General features: G+C 36.6%; 1 protein-coding gene across 4 annotated transcripts in view; it reads right to left on the bottom strand.

Annotated features, from left to right (window-relative positions):
• Nucleotides 1-14,090, bottom strand: part of Acn (apoptotic chromatin condensation inducer acinus) — a 229,813-nt gene that overhangs the window by 63,951 nt on the left and 151,772 nt on the right. For all 4 annotated transcript variants that reach the window (XR_016549792.1, XR_016549793.1, XM_090407980.1 and 1 more), the window contains exon 8: nt 12,045-12,253. Coding sequence is in view for 2 of the 4 variants with exons in the window: in XM_090407980.1 (XP_090264106.1) it covers nt 12,045-12,253 (209 nt within the window). In the remaining 2 variants the exon portion in view is untranslated. The remainder of the gene's footprint in view (nt 1-12,044; nt 12,254-14,090) is intronic.

The raw sequence follows: 14,090 nt of genomic DNA, 5'->3' as shown, positions 1-14,090 counted from the left end.
GAACTTTGGTGATGTTGAGTTGGGGTGTGTTTTCAGATTTGTTTATTGCCCTGGTTCCCTGGCAAAAACAACAGGGGCCTTGTTTAACAGGCGATGCTCCAGCCAGCATGAAATTCTGTCATGCTGTACCATAATTTTGGTTTAAGCCAATAAGAATACAATTTGGTCGGCTAAATCCCAAATTGGCAGCCAATCCTCATTCGTTCAGTATCCAGGTAGACACCCAAAAGGGTGCACAACGAGAAGGTGAGGATTGGACATTAGGTCAAAAGACCTGATCGGTTCTCCACATTCCTTTAGAGGCTATGTGGAGGTCTCCTCTTAGTTATATAGCTTTGACACTACTTCCTTCCAGACATATTTGAATTATTCATATTTATAGTACATACTGGTTATTTCACATGAAAAGGAAAAATATAAAAACAACTGAGTGATACTGCTATTAGTTCATCCCTTTCCCTTCTCTAGCCAATTTCTACATAGAACTATTAGGGAAGTGAACTCTTCTCTAAGAGTTCTTTGTTTGGTTCGGTTGTTGCCAGGGGCTTTTCCCGCTCGTGACCAAGGCTCTTCTCCTGTCGAACGCTGTAAGACCTTCGCCTCCAGATCGCAACATACCGATTTCTTCAGAAGTTACACGCAATCCCAGTGGCATCTACAACTGATCCCATATTGACTGTTTCACGGAGGAAAGATCTACTAGCAACCGCCTATGATGTCCAAGCAGCCAGGAAGTTTACCAAAAGAACGCTGTATTTTGGACTTTGTTTATGGTGAATATGTAAGTAGGGATACTTTCTAACTAATTACAAAAATATTTTTGTAATTAGAACGTATCTCAGGTTCATGAATGGGCCTACAAGAAAACGTGTATATAAGGTGGTAACTAAGTCAGAAATGTGAGAATATTATTAGAGAACTAGTCTGTTAAGACTGTTAAGAATGTGCACTAAATGAATATAGGGAGCTGTACTATTGAGAATTGATATATAGTTAGGCTATATTTATGTCAGTATTTGAAGGAAGGATATTATTTAATCTGTTACCGCAGTGTGCAAGTATGTACATAGTTAATGAGTTTACCCAGTAAAATGGGAGCTTTGTCATACAGATTGCATTACCTGTTTGAAAAAGGGTTAAGTGTGATAAGTGCAAAATCTCTCTTGCATAAATGTACTTCTTGTCTAGTAAAATAAATGTTTTTGTTTTGTAACTACCTGATCTGTTCTATTGGCTAATGCACTATCTCCAAAAAGAAAAGCCTGCAGGCATAATAAGATACTAATAGTCATGGCTTGCATATAGAAAATTTGGATATATTTAGTGATTAATTCCTGTTTTTGTTAAGCCTAACTTACTAACAAAATTTAATAAGATGGTGCAGTTGATAAAAAAATAAATTTTCTAATTCGATTTGTATGAGAGTGGGAACTGCACACATTAAATTTACTCGTAATACAAAGTTTATTTAATAGCAAGGGCGAGGGACAGAAACTGGTCACAGTACGATTAACTTTGAGAAGTTTCGAAATTGATAATCTTAACTTAGTGAGTTTGAACAGAGTAAAGTTAAGTAAAGTTTAAATAATTAACGTTATTTAACAATGGCACAGATATTTATTTAATTAACATAATATTTTATAATAGAACAGGCTTAAGATTTAAAGTGACCAGAAGTGTATGACATGGTTCATTTCTTATTCCTCTGATATTCAATCTTTATGTTTAATGACACTGGGAAGAATTTGATTGTTTGTGATAATGCAAAGACAGGCTAACTGGTAACATAACTGTTATAAAACACTTGGAGAATGATTTGAACAGCTTGGAACTGTGAGTATATGAAAATGGCTGTCAGTTCGATGTTATTAAATGTAGATTTCTAAATCACTTCAGGAATTGAACAAAGTAGATCCGAATATAAATTAAATTACACTTTAATAAATATTTCCGATATTTCGGCAATGTCACGTTGCCATTTTCAAAAGGAACTTACAAAAAGGCACGTGCACGCAGGCACTACATCACAGTAACTGAGAATGAAGAGATGAAACTATTGTTCTCCTAGAAGTCCTGATGGTGCCCTCTAGTGGGCTAAGTAGGTGTTGTTGGCTGTTGGGCTGAAGGTCTGCTGATGTATGTCTCCCAAATTTGGGGCAGTCGCATACAACCAAATTTGTTCAGGTTTAGAGTTTCTTAGGGCTGAGGCTGATTCCATAAATAGTCTTTCGAATTTCTATTTGCTACGGTGTATTACTGTAGCTTTCTTCCACCATATTCTATGGCGTGTATCCAGAGCATGGTCTGCAAGACCAGAATGGCTGTACTTGTGAAACCAGATGTAGTCCTTGTGTTCAGAAATTCTGATATTCGCTGTCCTGCCTGATTGGCCAAAGTAAGACAGTTTACAACTGTAAGGGATCTGGTATACACCAGGTAGGTCCAGGGGAAGTGGTTGGTCTTTGGTGGAGCGGATAAGGGATGCCAATTTTCTGTAAGGCCTGTAACAGGAGGTGAGGTCATGTTTTTTTAAAATTTTGGTAATTTTTTCCGAAGTGCCTCAGATGTAGGGAATGGCGATGGATTTAGAGTAATCTTTGTTGTGTGTGTGGGGGGGGGGGGGGTAGCCATTGGCTGAGAAAGTGTTGAGGATGCGATTTAGTTCAGTGTTTAGGGCCATGTCGTTAGAACATATTAGTTTAGCCCTGTTGTATAGTGTTTTCACCACTCCATATTGTTGTGAGGGGGGAGGGATTGTTGGTGAATGTATCTGCCTGTATGGATGGGTTGTCTATAAACTGAGAAAACCAAGGTTCCATCAGGCTGGTGGGTGACTAGTGTGTCTAGGAAAGGGAGACTGTTGTTTTCCTCTTTTTCCAGGGTGAACTTGATTCTGGAGTGTTGGTTGTTTAAGTGTCTTAAGAAGGAGAGGAGTGCTTCAGAGCATGTGGCCAAATAGCAAACACATCATCAACGTAGCGAAGCCATATGGTTGGTTTTTGTGGGGAAGAGGCAAAGGCCTTTTGTTCAAAGGTCTCCATAAAGAAATTGGCCAAGGGTGGGGAGAGTAGTGAACCCATGGCTGTCCCCTCTATTTGTTTGTAGAATTTTCCCTGCCAAACGAAATAGCCTGAGTTCATTGTGAACTGAAATAGGGCTGAGATATCAGGAGAAAATTTAGCTTGGATTGGCTCTAAAGTTTCCTTGACTGGGACATTTATGAATAAGGAGGGGACATCAAAACTGACCATTATGTTGGAGTGTAAGGTTTTCTATGCTGGCTTTGAAGTGGGCTGAGTTTTTTTTTATGTGTGATGGTGTGTTGCAGTATAGTGTGTGAGCTCTTTGGCCAAAATTTAGCTAATTTGTGGAATCAATGCCATCCTCTATGGGACATAATGGCACATTTTCTTTATGTATTTTTGGGAGTCCGTAAATACGGAAGGGTATAGAGTTAAACGGCTTTAATCTGTTGGTAACTTCTACAGGAGCCTGTGAAGTTTTCTAATTTGTGAGTTGTTGGGGTTGTATTCGATAGGGAGGTAAGTAGCCCGATCTAATTGAAGAGCATTAAGCTTACCTTTGTAGTCCTTTTGGTTAAGTACTTCAGTTGCATTTCCCTTATCTGCTTTGGTGATAACTAATTCTTAATTATTCCTCATTTCCTGTAGAGCTTTAAATTCCTTGTCGGATATGTTGGTTTTTGGTGGTCTTGTTTTGGAGAGGACACAAGCTACATCCAGTCTTACACTGTTGGCGATTTGATGTGGAAGGTGGTGGCTTCCGTGTTCGATCTCATAATATCCTCACTAGGTATTTTTCTGGGAGCAATGGTGAAGTTGTGGCCACGTGAAAGTGCGTTGAGTGCCTCAGGCTTCAGGGTAACCGAAGAAAGGTTGATTAAGGTGTTGGTAGCAAGTTTTGGATTGACAGTAGAATTCTTTTCATCTGTCGGCCTCGTATTTTTTCAAATTCTTTCTGCAGCGGTACACGAGACGTCATGTTAAATAGACCACAGTTCGTGATTTAAAGTGCACGAAAGCTCATCTTCGAAGGCACGAATAGCTTCGCTAATTTCCGCTAAGATAAACCGGGTGGCAGTGATTTGTTCGTGAAGCAATGCGTAGCTAGTGCGGTTATATACATAGAGAGCTTTTTGTGAAACAAAACTGTGCTTGAATTTTAGACAGTTCGGGATTACCTTATTATCCCGGCAGTGTTTCAGGAAAGTTAGACGATTTAATTGTCTAGACAGCTTCAACTTCATTTTACCGTATTGGCTGACCTTCAATGCGATCGTATCTCCACTAAGAGAAACCGTGTGGCGGTTTCTCTTAGCGAAGATACGATCGCACTTTACGATTTTATGATCGTTAATTTACGATCACATGGAAATTAACGAAGCTATTCGTGCCTTCGAAGATGAGTTTTCGTGCACTTTAAATCACGAACTGTGGTTTATTTTACATGACGCCTTGTGTACCGCTGCAGACAAAGAATTTGAAAAAATACGATGCCGACAGATGAAAAAAATTCGAAAAATTAAAAAAGAATTCTACTGTCAATCCAAAACTTGCTACCAACACCGTAATCAACCTTTCTTCAGTCACCCCGAAGCCTGAATCACTTGAAGCTTTCACGTGGCAACAACTTCGCCATTGCTCCCAGAAAAATACCTAGTGAGGATATTATGAGATCGAACACGGAAGCTGCCACCTTCCACATCAAATCGCCAACAGTATAAGACTAGATGTAGCTTGTGTCCTCTCCAAAGCATGACCACCAAAACCAACATTTCCAACAAAGAATTTAAAGCTCTACAGGAAATGAGGAATAACAAAGAATTAGTTATCACCAAAGCGGATAAGGGAAATGCAACTGAAGTACTTAACCAAAAGGACAACAAAGGTAAGCTTAATGCTCTTCTATTAGATCGGGCTACTTACCTCCCTATCGAATACAATCCCAACAACTCACAAATTAGAAAACTTCACAGGCTCCTTAAGAAAGTCACTTCTTGGCCTGTAGAAGTTACCAACAGATTAAAGCCATTTAACTATATACCCCCCCCCATATTTACGGACTCCCAAAAATACATAAAGAAAATGTGCCATTACATCCCATAGTGGATGGCATTGATTCCCCCACATACAAATTAGCTAAACATTTGGCCAAAGAGCTCACACACTATACTGACAACACACTATCACACACAAAAAAACTCAGTCCACTTCAAAGCCAGCAAAGAAAACCTTACACTCCAACATAGTGAAATAATGGTCAGCTTTGACGTCTCCTCCTTATTCAATGTCCCACTCAAGGAAACTTTAGAGCTAATCCAAGCTAAATTTTCTCCCGATATCTCAGCCCTATTTCAGTTCACAATGAACTCATGCTATTTTGTTTGGCAAGGAAAATTCTACAAACAAATAGAGGGGACAGCCATGGGTTCACCACTCTCCCCACCCTTGGCCAATTTCTTTATGGAGACCTTTGAACAAAAAGCCTTAGACTCTGCCCCACAAAAATCAACCATATGGCTTCGCTACGTTGATGATGTGTTTGCTATTTGGCCATATGGCTCTGAAACACTCCTCTCCTTCTTAAGACACTTAAACAACCAACACTCCAGAATCAAGTTCACCCTGGAAAAAGAGGAAAACAACAGTCTCCCTTTCCTAGACACACTAGTCATGCGCCAGCCTGATGGAACCAATTTTCTCAGGTTTTCTCAGTTTATAGAAAACCCACCTGTATAGGCAGATACATTCACCAACAATCCACCCCCCACATAACAATATGGCATGGTGAAAACACTATACAATAGAGCTAAACTAATCTGTTCTAACGACATGGCCCTAAACACTGAACTAAATCGCATCCTCAACACTTTCTCAGCCAATGGCTATCCCCCCCCCCAAAAAAAGTCCAAAAAATATTAAAACCTACAAACCACAGCCCCCTCCACAATAAAGATTACTCTAAATCCATCACCATTCCCTACATCCGAGGCACCTCGGAAAAAATTACCAAAATTTTAAAAAAACATGACCTCACCCCGTTACAGGCCTTACAGAAAATTGGCATCCCTTATCCGCTCCACCAAAGACCAACCACTTCCCCTAGACCTACCTGGTGTATACCAGGTCCCATGCAGTTGTAAACTGTCTTACTTTGGCCAAACAGGCAGGACAGCGAATATCAGAATTTCTGAACACAAGGACCACATCTGGTTTCACAAGTACAGCCATTCTGGTCTTGCAGACCATGCTCTGGATACACGCCACAGAATATGGTGGAAGAAAGCTACAGTAATACACCGTAGCAAATAGAAATTCGAAAGACTATTTATGGAATCAGCCTCAGCCCTAAGAAACTCTCTAAACCTGAACAAATTTGGTTGTATGCGACTGCCCCAAATTTGGGAGGCATACATCAGCAGACCTTTAGCCCAACGACCAAGAACACCTACTTAGCCCACTAGAGGGCACCATCAGGACTTCTAGGAGAACAATAGCTTTATCTCTTCATTCTCAGTTACTGTGTTGTAGTGCCTGCGTGCACGTGCCTTTTTGTAAGTTTCTTATGAAAATGGCAACGTGACGCCAAAATATCGGAAATATTTATTAAAGGGTAATTTAATTTATATTCGGATCTACATTGTTCAATTCCTTAAGTGATTTAGAAATGCATAACCAACATATAAGCCTGTCTACGAGCATTAAATGTAGAGTTATGCACTTTGGTGTAATAAGATATCTAATGGCATATTACATTGGCGGGATTGCGCTAGAAAAAACTGATCAGGCTCCTGGGGATTTTGGTTTCAGTAAATAGGAAGTGGAGGTTCGTGGGACATTTAACAAAGATTGCAAATACAACTCAGAGGACAATTACAATTTTGAAACAAACATTGACATGTAGGGATAAAAATATAATTTGCCTCTTTATAAGACCTTGATATGTATCTGCACTACCGTGCAAAGTATACTGGTCTACTGGTGTTTTCATGGTGTTGTCGATATAATGGAGAAAGAAAGAGAGAGAGAGAGAGAGTGCAAAGGAGAGTGTTCAAAATGATATCAGAACTGTGGAATGTGGATATGAGGAGAGATCGAGAACATGAGGATGAAGACAGTAACAAAAGGAAGAAAACTCTTTCTTCTGCTACTTTCTCCTACCTCTTACTCCTTCCTCTATGTTATTAGAGCAATTCAAGTGTGAGGGATGCAGTTTCCACTACCCACTAAAGGAGGCAAGCCTTATTAAGGTGGTAATCCCACCACTAAGATATCAATGGTATGCTAGTAACTTACATAGGGAAGCATATATTACATTCAAGTCTAAAAAGAAATCTAAATCCAACAGATAACATGGGAAAAGGTTAACAAACTTTGGGAAAAGAAAAAAGTGATGAAATATACCAAATGAAACATTAGAAGCAGAGCACAAAGAATTAGATAAAATTTTAATTGAAGAAAAATGAAAAAAGTGGATGGATTTAGTGGTGAATGGAGAGTTGTAGAGTAGCTGCTTCCCTCAATGAGTCCTTAGACTCCCTGGAGGTGTCGCATAATAATAATAAAGAAATTGGAGTAGACAAAAAAATACATGCAAAAGTATTTTTTTGTCTACTCATAAAAGCATAATGATTTGTATTCCTAAATCAAAGCAAAAATAACTCATTATGTATACTGGAATGAAAGAATATTAGAAGTGATATTAAAATTAAATAAAGCAAATTTAACATTTGTTGGAGGGTATGTCTCTGAAGAAGGAAAAGAAGAAAATGACTTCTACAAACATTGACAAGGAATATACAAAAAATTAAATAAAACAGATAATATAATTATCTGTTATTGGCCTGAATCCAGCTTGTTCTTCACCAAGCTTCTCTTCCACAATTCTTCTCAACTGTTTCTCAAGTACACTTGCACAGATCTTGCCAGGAACACTCAGTAAGGAAATAAGTCTGTAATTCTCACATTCAATTTTATTTCCCTTTTTATATATGGGTAAAATTAGAGCTCTACTCCAATAATCGGGAATTCGTCCCTCTGTTCCAGGCTCTCTGAACTATGCGGTGCAGCCACTGTAAGACTTTATACCACCATACTTCAGCATTTCTGGTCTACTCCTGCTGCCTTTCCACATTTCAAGCCTTTGATGGCTTTTTCTACTTCAAATATGGATATGTATTCCTGATTGCATGCCTATTGAGTGTTTTTTTACCACTGTGCTATCACTGCTTGTTTCATTTAGCAATTTTTCGAAGTAATTACTCCATACGTCAAGGATATCTTTTTCTCCTGTTTTCATGTCACCTTTATCATCTCTAACTCCTTTTACAGCACTCTTTCCTGCATTCCTAAGCTTCTTCAACAACCTCCAGAATATATTACCACCTTCTTGATATTTATTTTCTATTTTCTTGCCAAAGTCCTCCCATGACTTTTGTTTAGCTAGTTTTACACAGTGTTTTGCTTCCTTACATTTGTCTCTGTATTCTCTAAGAGAAAGCTGACTTATTTGCCAGGAACTTTTGATATGCTTTCTTCTTTTCCTTCACTGCCTCTTTAACTGCCTGTGTCCACCATGGAGTTCTGATTTTCCTATCCTTGCAGACACCCTCACCACGTGCCTCTCTGGCTGAATCAATCAGGGTTTTCCTCCAAGGCTTGCCACTGAATCTCCAAGTTTGGTTCCTGTTCTCAAACTCTATCATTTTTTCTTCAATAATCTTTGCGTATTTTAGTCTATAGTTCACATCTGAGAGCTGCTCAACATTTATTCACTTTAAAACTTTCTTACATGTTATTCTTTTCAATATGAAATGCAATTTTATCCTGCTCAAGACTAAATAGTGATCACTTGCAATTTCAAATCCACTGTAGTGTCCTGCACTAAGGAGAAAACATCAGTATCAACAATAACAGTCAAAGAGACTTTTCTTATTCCTTGCCTCTTCTCCCCGTGTGAATTTGTGCACATTTTTATGTTGGAACATGGTGTTAGTAATAACCAGTCCATGTGCTGAGCAGAAAACAAACAGGTATTTGCCATTATTATTATTAGCTTTGCTCTTTTCTCCAAATTTTCCCAAAATATTTTTGTATGTCTGACATTCATTTCCTAGTCTGCTATTTAGATCCCCAACAAGGACTAACTTTTCCTTTATCATATGTGTCAGTTGCTTTTTCTACAGCATAAAAAATTCCTCCACTTCAATGTGTCAGTTGCATTTTCTAAAGCATAAAAAAATTCCTCCACTTCTACCTCAGTAGAACCTTCTGTGGGACCATAGGCACAAATAAGTCTCATTGTCCAGTTCCCCATTCTCATATTTGCCCACATTACTCTACTTGAGACTGACTGCCATTCAAGAAGATTAGCCTCGTATTTTGTGTTGAATACTATGGCTACTCCTTCTTTTGCTCAATTGTCATTGCCTGAATATAACATTTTGTATTTATTGCTTAGAAAGATCTCACCAGTTTTTGTCTTTTTTGTTTCAGTCACCCTTATTATGTCGATCTGGTACTTATGTAATTCTTCAGCTAGTTCCATTTCTTTGCCATTCAGGCTTCTTATTTTGATAGTACCGATCTTTAACTCTGGTGATGTTGAGTTGGGGTGTGCTTTCAGATTTGTTCCAGTAGCCGACTTTTCTATGTTCACCCTGGTTCCCTGGCGAAAACAACAGTGGCCTTGTTTAACCAGGCGACGCCCCAGCTGACATTAAATTTTGTCATGTTGTACCATAATTTTCTATATCGGTTTAAGGCAATAAGAATATAATTTGGTCGGCTAAATCCCAAATTGCCAGCCCATCCTCATTCGTTCAGTATCCAGGTAAATACCCAACAGGATGCACCATGAGAAGGTGAGGAGTCTCTGCATTCCTTTAAAGGCTCCTCTCAATACTACACTTTAATTATTCCAATCATTACTTAAATACTATAAGAAAGTAGATGGCAATATCTCGTTATTAAAATATTTTCAGTGTTTAAAGTTTTTCCACTTGGTTATACTATAAATTAAAGATACCAAGAAATTATATACTTGGTTTAATTCTTTATCCAAAGTGTAAGCAAACAAAGTTTGCGCCCAAAGTACTTTCAGGACTGGGGCAACTCATGGTAAAGTTGATATGACTTCACATCACTTGCCTTAGTATCCCATAATGCAAAGCCCATTTCCTTGCAGACATGTATAATGCTATGCATTATGGGAAGGATCACTACCCAGTGTCATCAGTGGGAGCCAGACCCAGAGGTGATACCAAGGTTGAAGTAATGCAGAAGTCATATTTTCATATACAAGTTGCCAAAAGGTGTCACACCTTATTATAATAATACTCTGGATTAGAGATAGCTAGTTGCTGAAAGTTTATCCACTTGGTTATAAGTTAAAGATACCAAGAAATTATATACTTGATTTAATCCTTTATCGAAGTGTAACCAAACAAAGTTTGCAACTGAAGTATTTTCAGGACTAGGGCAACTCGTGGTAAAGGTGGTATGACACATCACTTATACATGTCTGCAAGGAGATGTGCTTTGCATTATGGGATACTAAGGCAAGTGATGTGAAGTCATACTACCCTTACCACGAGCTGCCCCAGTCCTGAAAATACTTCAGATGCAAACTTTTGTTTGCTTACACTTGGATAAAGGATTAAACCAAGTATATAATTTCTTGATATCTTTAAGTTAAAGATGTCAAGAAATTATATTCTTTGTTTCATTCTTTATCCAAGTGTAAGTAAACAAAGGTTGCACGTGAAGTCACTTCACGACTTAGAAAAAATATGAAACCAAGAATATAATTTCTTGGCTATCTTTATAGTATAACCAAGTCGAAAAACTTTCAACATCTATCTCTAATCCAGAGTATTTTGTATGGAAATATACCTTCTGCATTACTTCAACCTTGGTATCACTTCTGGGTCTGGCTTCTACTGATGAGACCTCAATAAAAATCGAAAACAGGTCTGGGTAGTGGCCTTTCCCATCATGCATAACTGGGATACTAAGGCAACTGATGTGAAGTCATTAGCCTCTATATACAAGTAGCCCAGTCATGAAGTGACTTCATGCACAAACTTTGTTAGACTTGGATAAAGGATGAAACCAAGAAGATAATTTCTTGGCATTTTTAACTTATTTTTTTTCAGTGTTGATGGGTTAGTTTTAAGCCATATGGGAGAATTAAAATATTTTGCTATGGTGTATCAATACCAGCAGATAAGAAATTTGATAACTGTTTGAAATCAGAGGATAAGCAAAACTTCAATATTCAAGTAGTTAATATTCCAGTTACAGACTTCACTGAGGTCTGTAACTGCAATGTTTACAACCAGATATTAGAGATAATGCTACAATATTTCATAACCTTGAAATTTTGATTTGATAAGTGAAATTAGCCAAAATTATTAGTTTCAGCAAAAAGAAGAAAGATTCTTCCTGCAACATCCATTGCATCCAGATTTCACAATAAGATTTACTATATGTAAGTAATCAGTTTTATGCTATTTATTAATTATCATGTCTTAGATCCCTATATGTCAAGAAACTTAACAAAGTTTTTTTTTTTTTTTTTAAACACAAATATCAATATAACGAGGCTAATATTTCAAACAAAAATTTCAAAATTCTCTAACAAGTTTTTGTGTGTATGAGAGAAAAACAGTTCCCTAGTTATATGACTTAAGTATATGTAATTGGATTAAAACCAAGTTATAAAAATTAATCTTAAACAATTCGATTAAGTAAGCATACACAGATTCTCAAGGTGGATTATTTTTTATGTCAATATGTTTTTAAAATGTACTTCACATATTACAAAAGTCTACTTAGTATAATTATGAGGTTCTGCAATTTTATGAAGTGCCAACAATCTGAAATTATCTCATGTGGCCAGGTATTTTTAGAATGATGATACCAGTTAAAAAGAAAATTTAACTTAAGAATTGATTATATAACTATTTAAAATAAAAACATCTCAATTTCAAATCAAAGGTAGAAAAGTTTTTCTCAACTTACTGTAACAAAGCACTTTGATTTTATCTTGTCAATCCAAAATCCCCCTTCTACCAAAGTTCCTGTTTGACTTAGCAGATCCTTTAATTGTGGAAGTGTGAAAGGTCTTACCAGGTTTCTAATATGAATAATACAGGAAGGAGGATGCTGTGCAGGAGAAGGTGCTGAAATGTCATCTATTGTTACAGCTTTCACTGGAGATGAATCATATGCTAAAATAATTTTTTAAATATTATTTTGTATAATACTTATGATGGCCATGAGTAAGATGTAAAAATTACAAATTGATCAATACAATTTATCTCTTCTAATTTACTCCTATATTATATGCATATGAAGTCAACTTCATAGACAATTTTCATAGTAACTTTAAATTTTTTATAAAATACTAAATATTTCATTACATTTATTCATTTTGTCTGGCCAACAAATTTGTATTGCAGTTTTAATGAATTTGAGCAGGTAAGTTTTTTTTTTTTTTCTCCTTCTTCAGCATTTAGTCTTTTCACTACTCTTGCAGGAAGTTGTGTAGGTAGAACTGACTGACAGCAGTTGAAATATATTATTTTATTTTATTTTTGAGAACAAATCTTCAGATAGCAGAAAAGGTTTTTGGTAGAACAAGAGATAAAAGGCCTTCATCAAGCATTGCTTCAGTTGCTCAGTCAGGGTAAGAATTTAGATAAAGAGAACAGAAACAGATCACACTATAAAAAGGAAGAGTAGAAACATGCAAGTTATTTACTTGGTCACTGCATTGCCAAAGACATATGAGGTTGGTTTCATAAGTTTCCAGCCTAAGTTTTAGAGGTGACAGAAAGAAAGAAAGAAAACAACTGTGTCCCTTTTCAACATAATCTCCCTTTTACTTAAACACACTTTTCACATCTTGAAATTACCGTATATTCCGGCGTATAAGTCGACTTTTCAGCATTGAAAAAAAGTACTAAATTTTTTAGGTCGACTTATACGCCGGGTCAAAAATCAATTGCTTTCCAAGAAAAAACTAGTACATATCATACTCTGTTAAATTTATTAGCAATATACAAAAAGGGTAAATAAGTAAATATATTTCAACTTGTATCAAATTTATTTACATGTTATATAATTATTTATTTACAAAAGAAAATAGGTAGGTTACTACATAATTAAAATTTAATTTTCACTGTCTGAATGTATGAAAAGTTCATTATACCCTGGTTCTGTAATTTCTTCTGGTATATGTCATATAAATTGTATTCGTTTTCTCCATCAGATTTAGCATCAATTTCGTCATCATTGTAAACACAAAATCATCTTCTGAGCCATCTAATTTGTTAGATATAGCACATTTTTTAAAAGATTTTATTACTGTATCTGGTTTTACTTCATCCCATGCTTTCGCTACCCATTCACACATAGTTACCAAAGACGCGTGTTGCATTTGTCCTCCTTTTGTGCAACTTTTCTCTCCTCCTTGCATCCACTGTTTTCGTAAACTGTCTTTAAATGGCTTGTTTATACAAACATTCAATGGTTGCACTAGTGAAGTTAAACCACTTGGAATCACTCTTAATAAAGATTTTGTGCTCTCCGTTAAATGGGATTTGAACATGTCCTACGCTAAAAGACTGTTTGGATTTTTTAATGCACCTTGTCGTGTATTCCAAATATTTTTTATCCACAGCTTAACTCCTGCTTCATCCATCCAACCATTCTCATGAACATGGACAAAAATGTTTCTTGGAATTTTGATCTTTGGCATTGCTTTTTTTTAAAAAATTATCATAGGTTAGTACCATCAGCCATACAAGCAAGTACAACTGTGAAAAGGCTTTTTTCATGTCCAGTTGTTTTTAAAGAATTAGTTTTACTTCCTTTCAATTCTATGTTCTATTCCAGATCATGTCAAACATAACTGGAGTTTCATCCATATTTCCGATTTGAGACAATAAATAATTTTTTTGCTTTCTTTTAGCAATTATAAATCTTTGAAAACTTAATAACTTATCATCCAAATCCTTTGGCAGCTTCTGTGCGATCTTCGTTTTTAGTTGAAGCACTAATTTT

Source organism: Typopeltis vanoorti, chromosome 18 (genome assembly GCF_054136105.1).
Source record: "Typopeltis vanoorti isolate ZY-2024b chromosome 18, IOZ_Tvanoo_1.0, whole genome shotgun sequence".
Taxonomy (NCBI): domain Eukaryota; kingdom Metazoa; phylum Arthropoda; class Arachnida; order Uropygi; family Thelyphonidae; genus Typopeltis; species Typopeltis vanoorti.
This window is presented reverse-complemented; position numbering and strand designations above follow the sequence as displayed.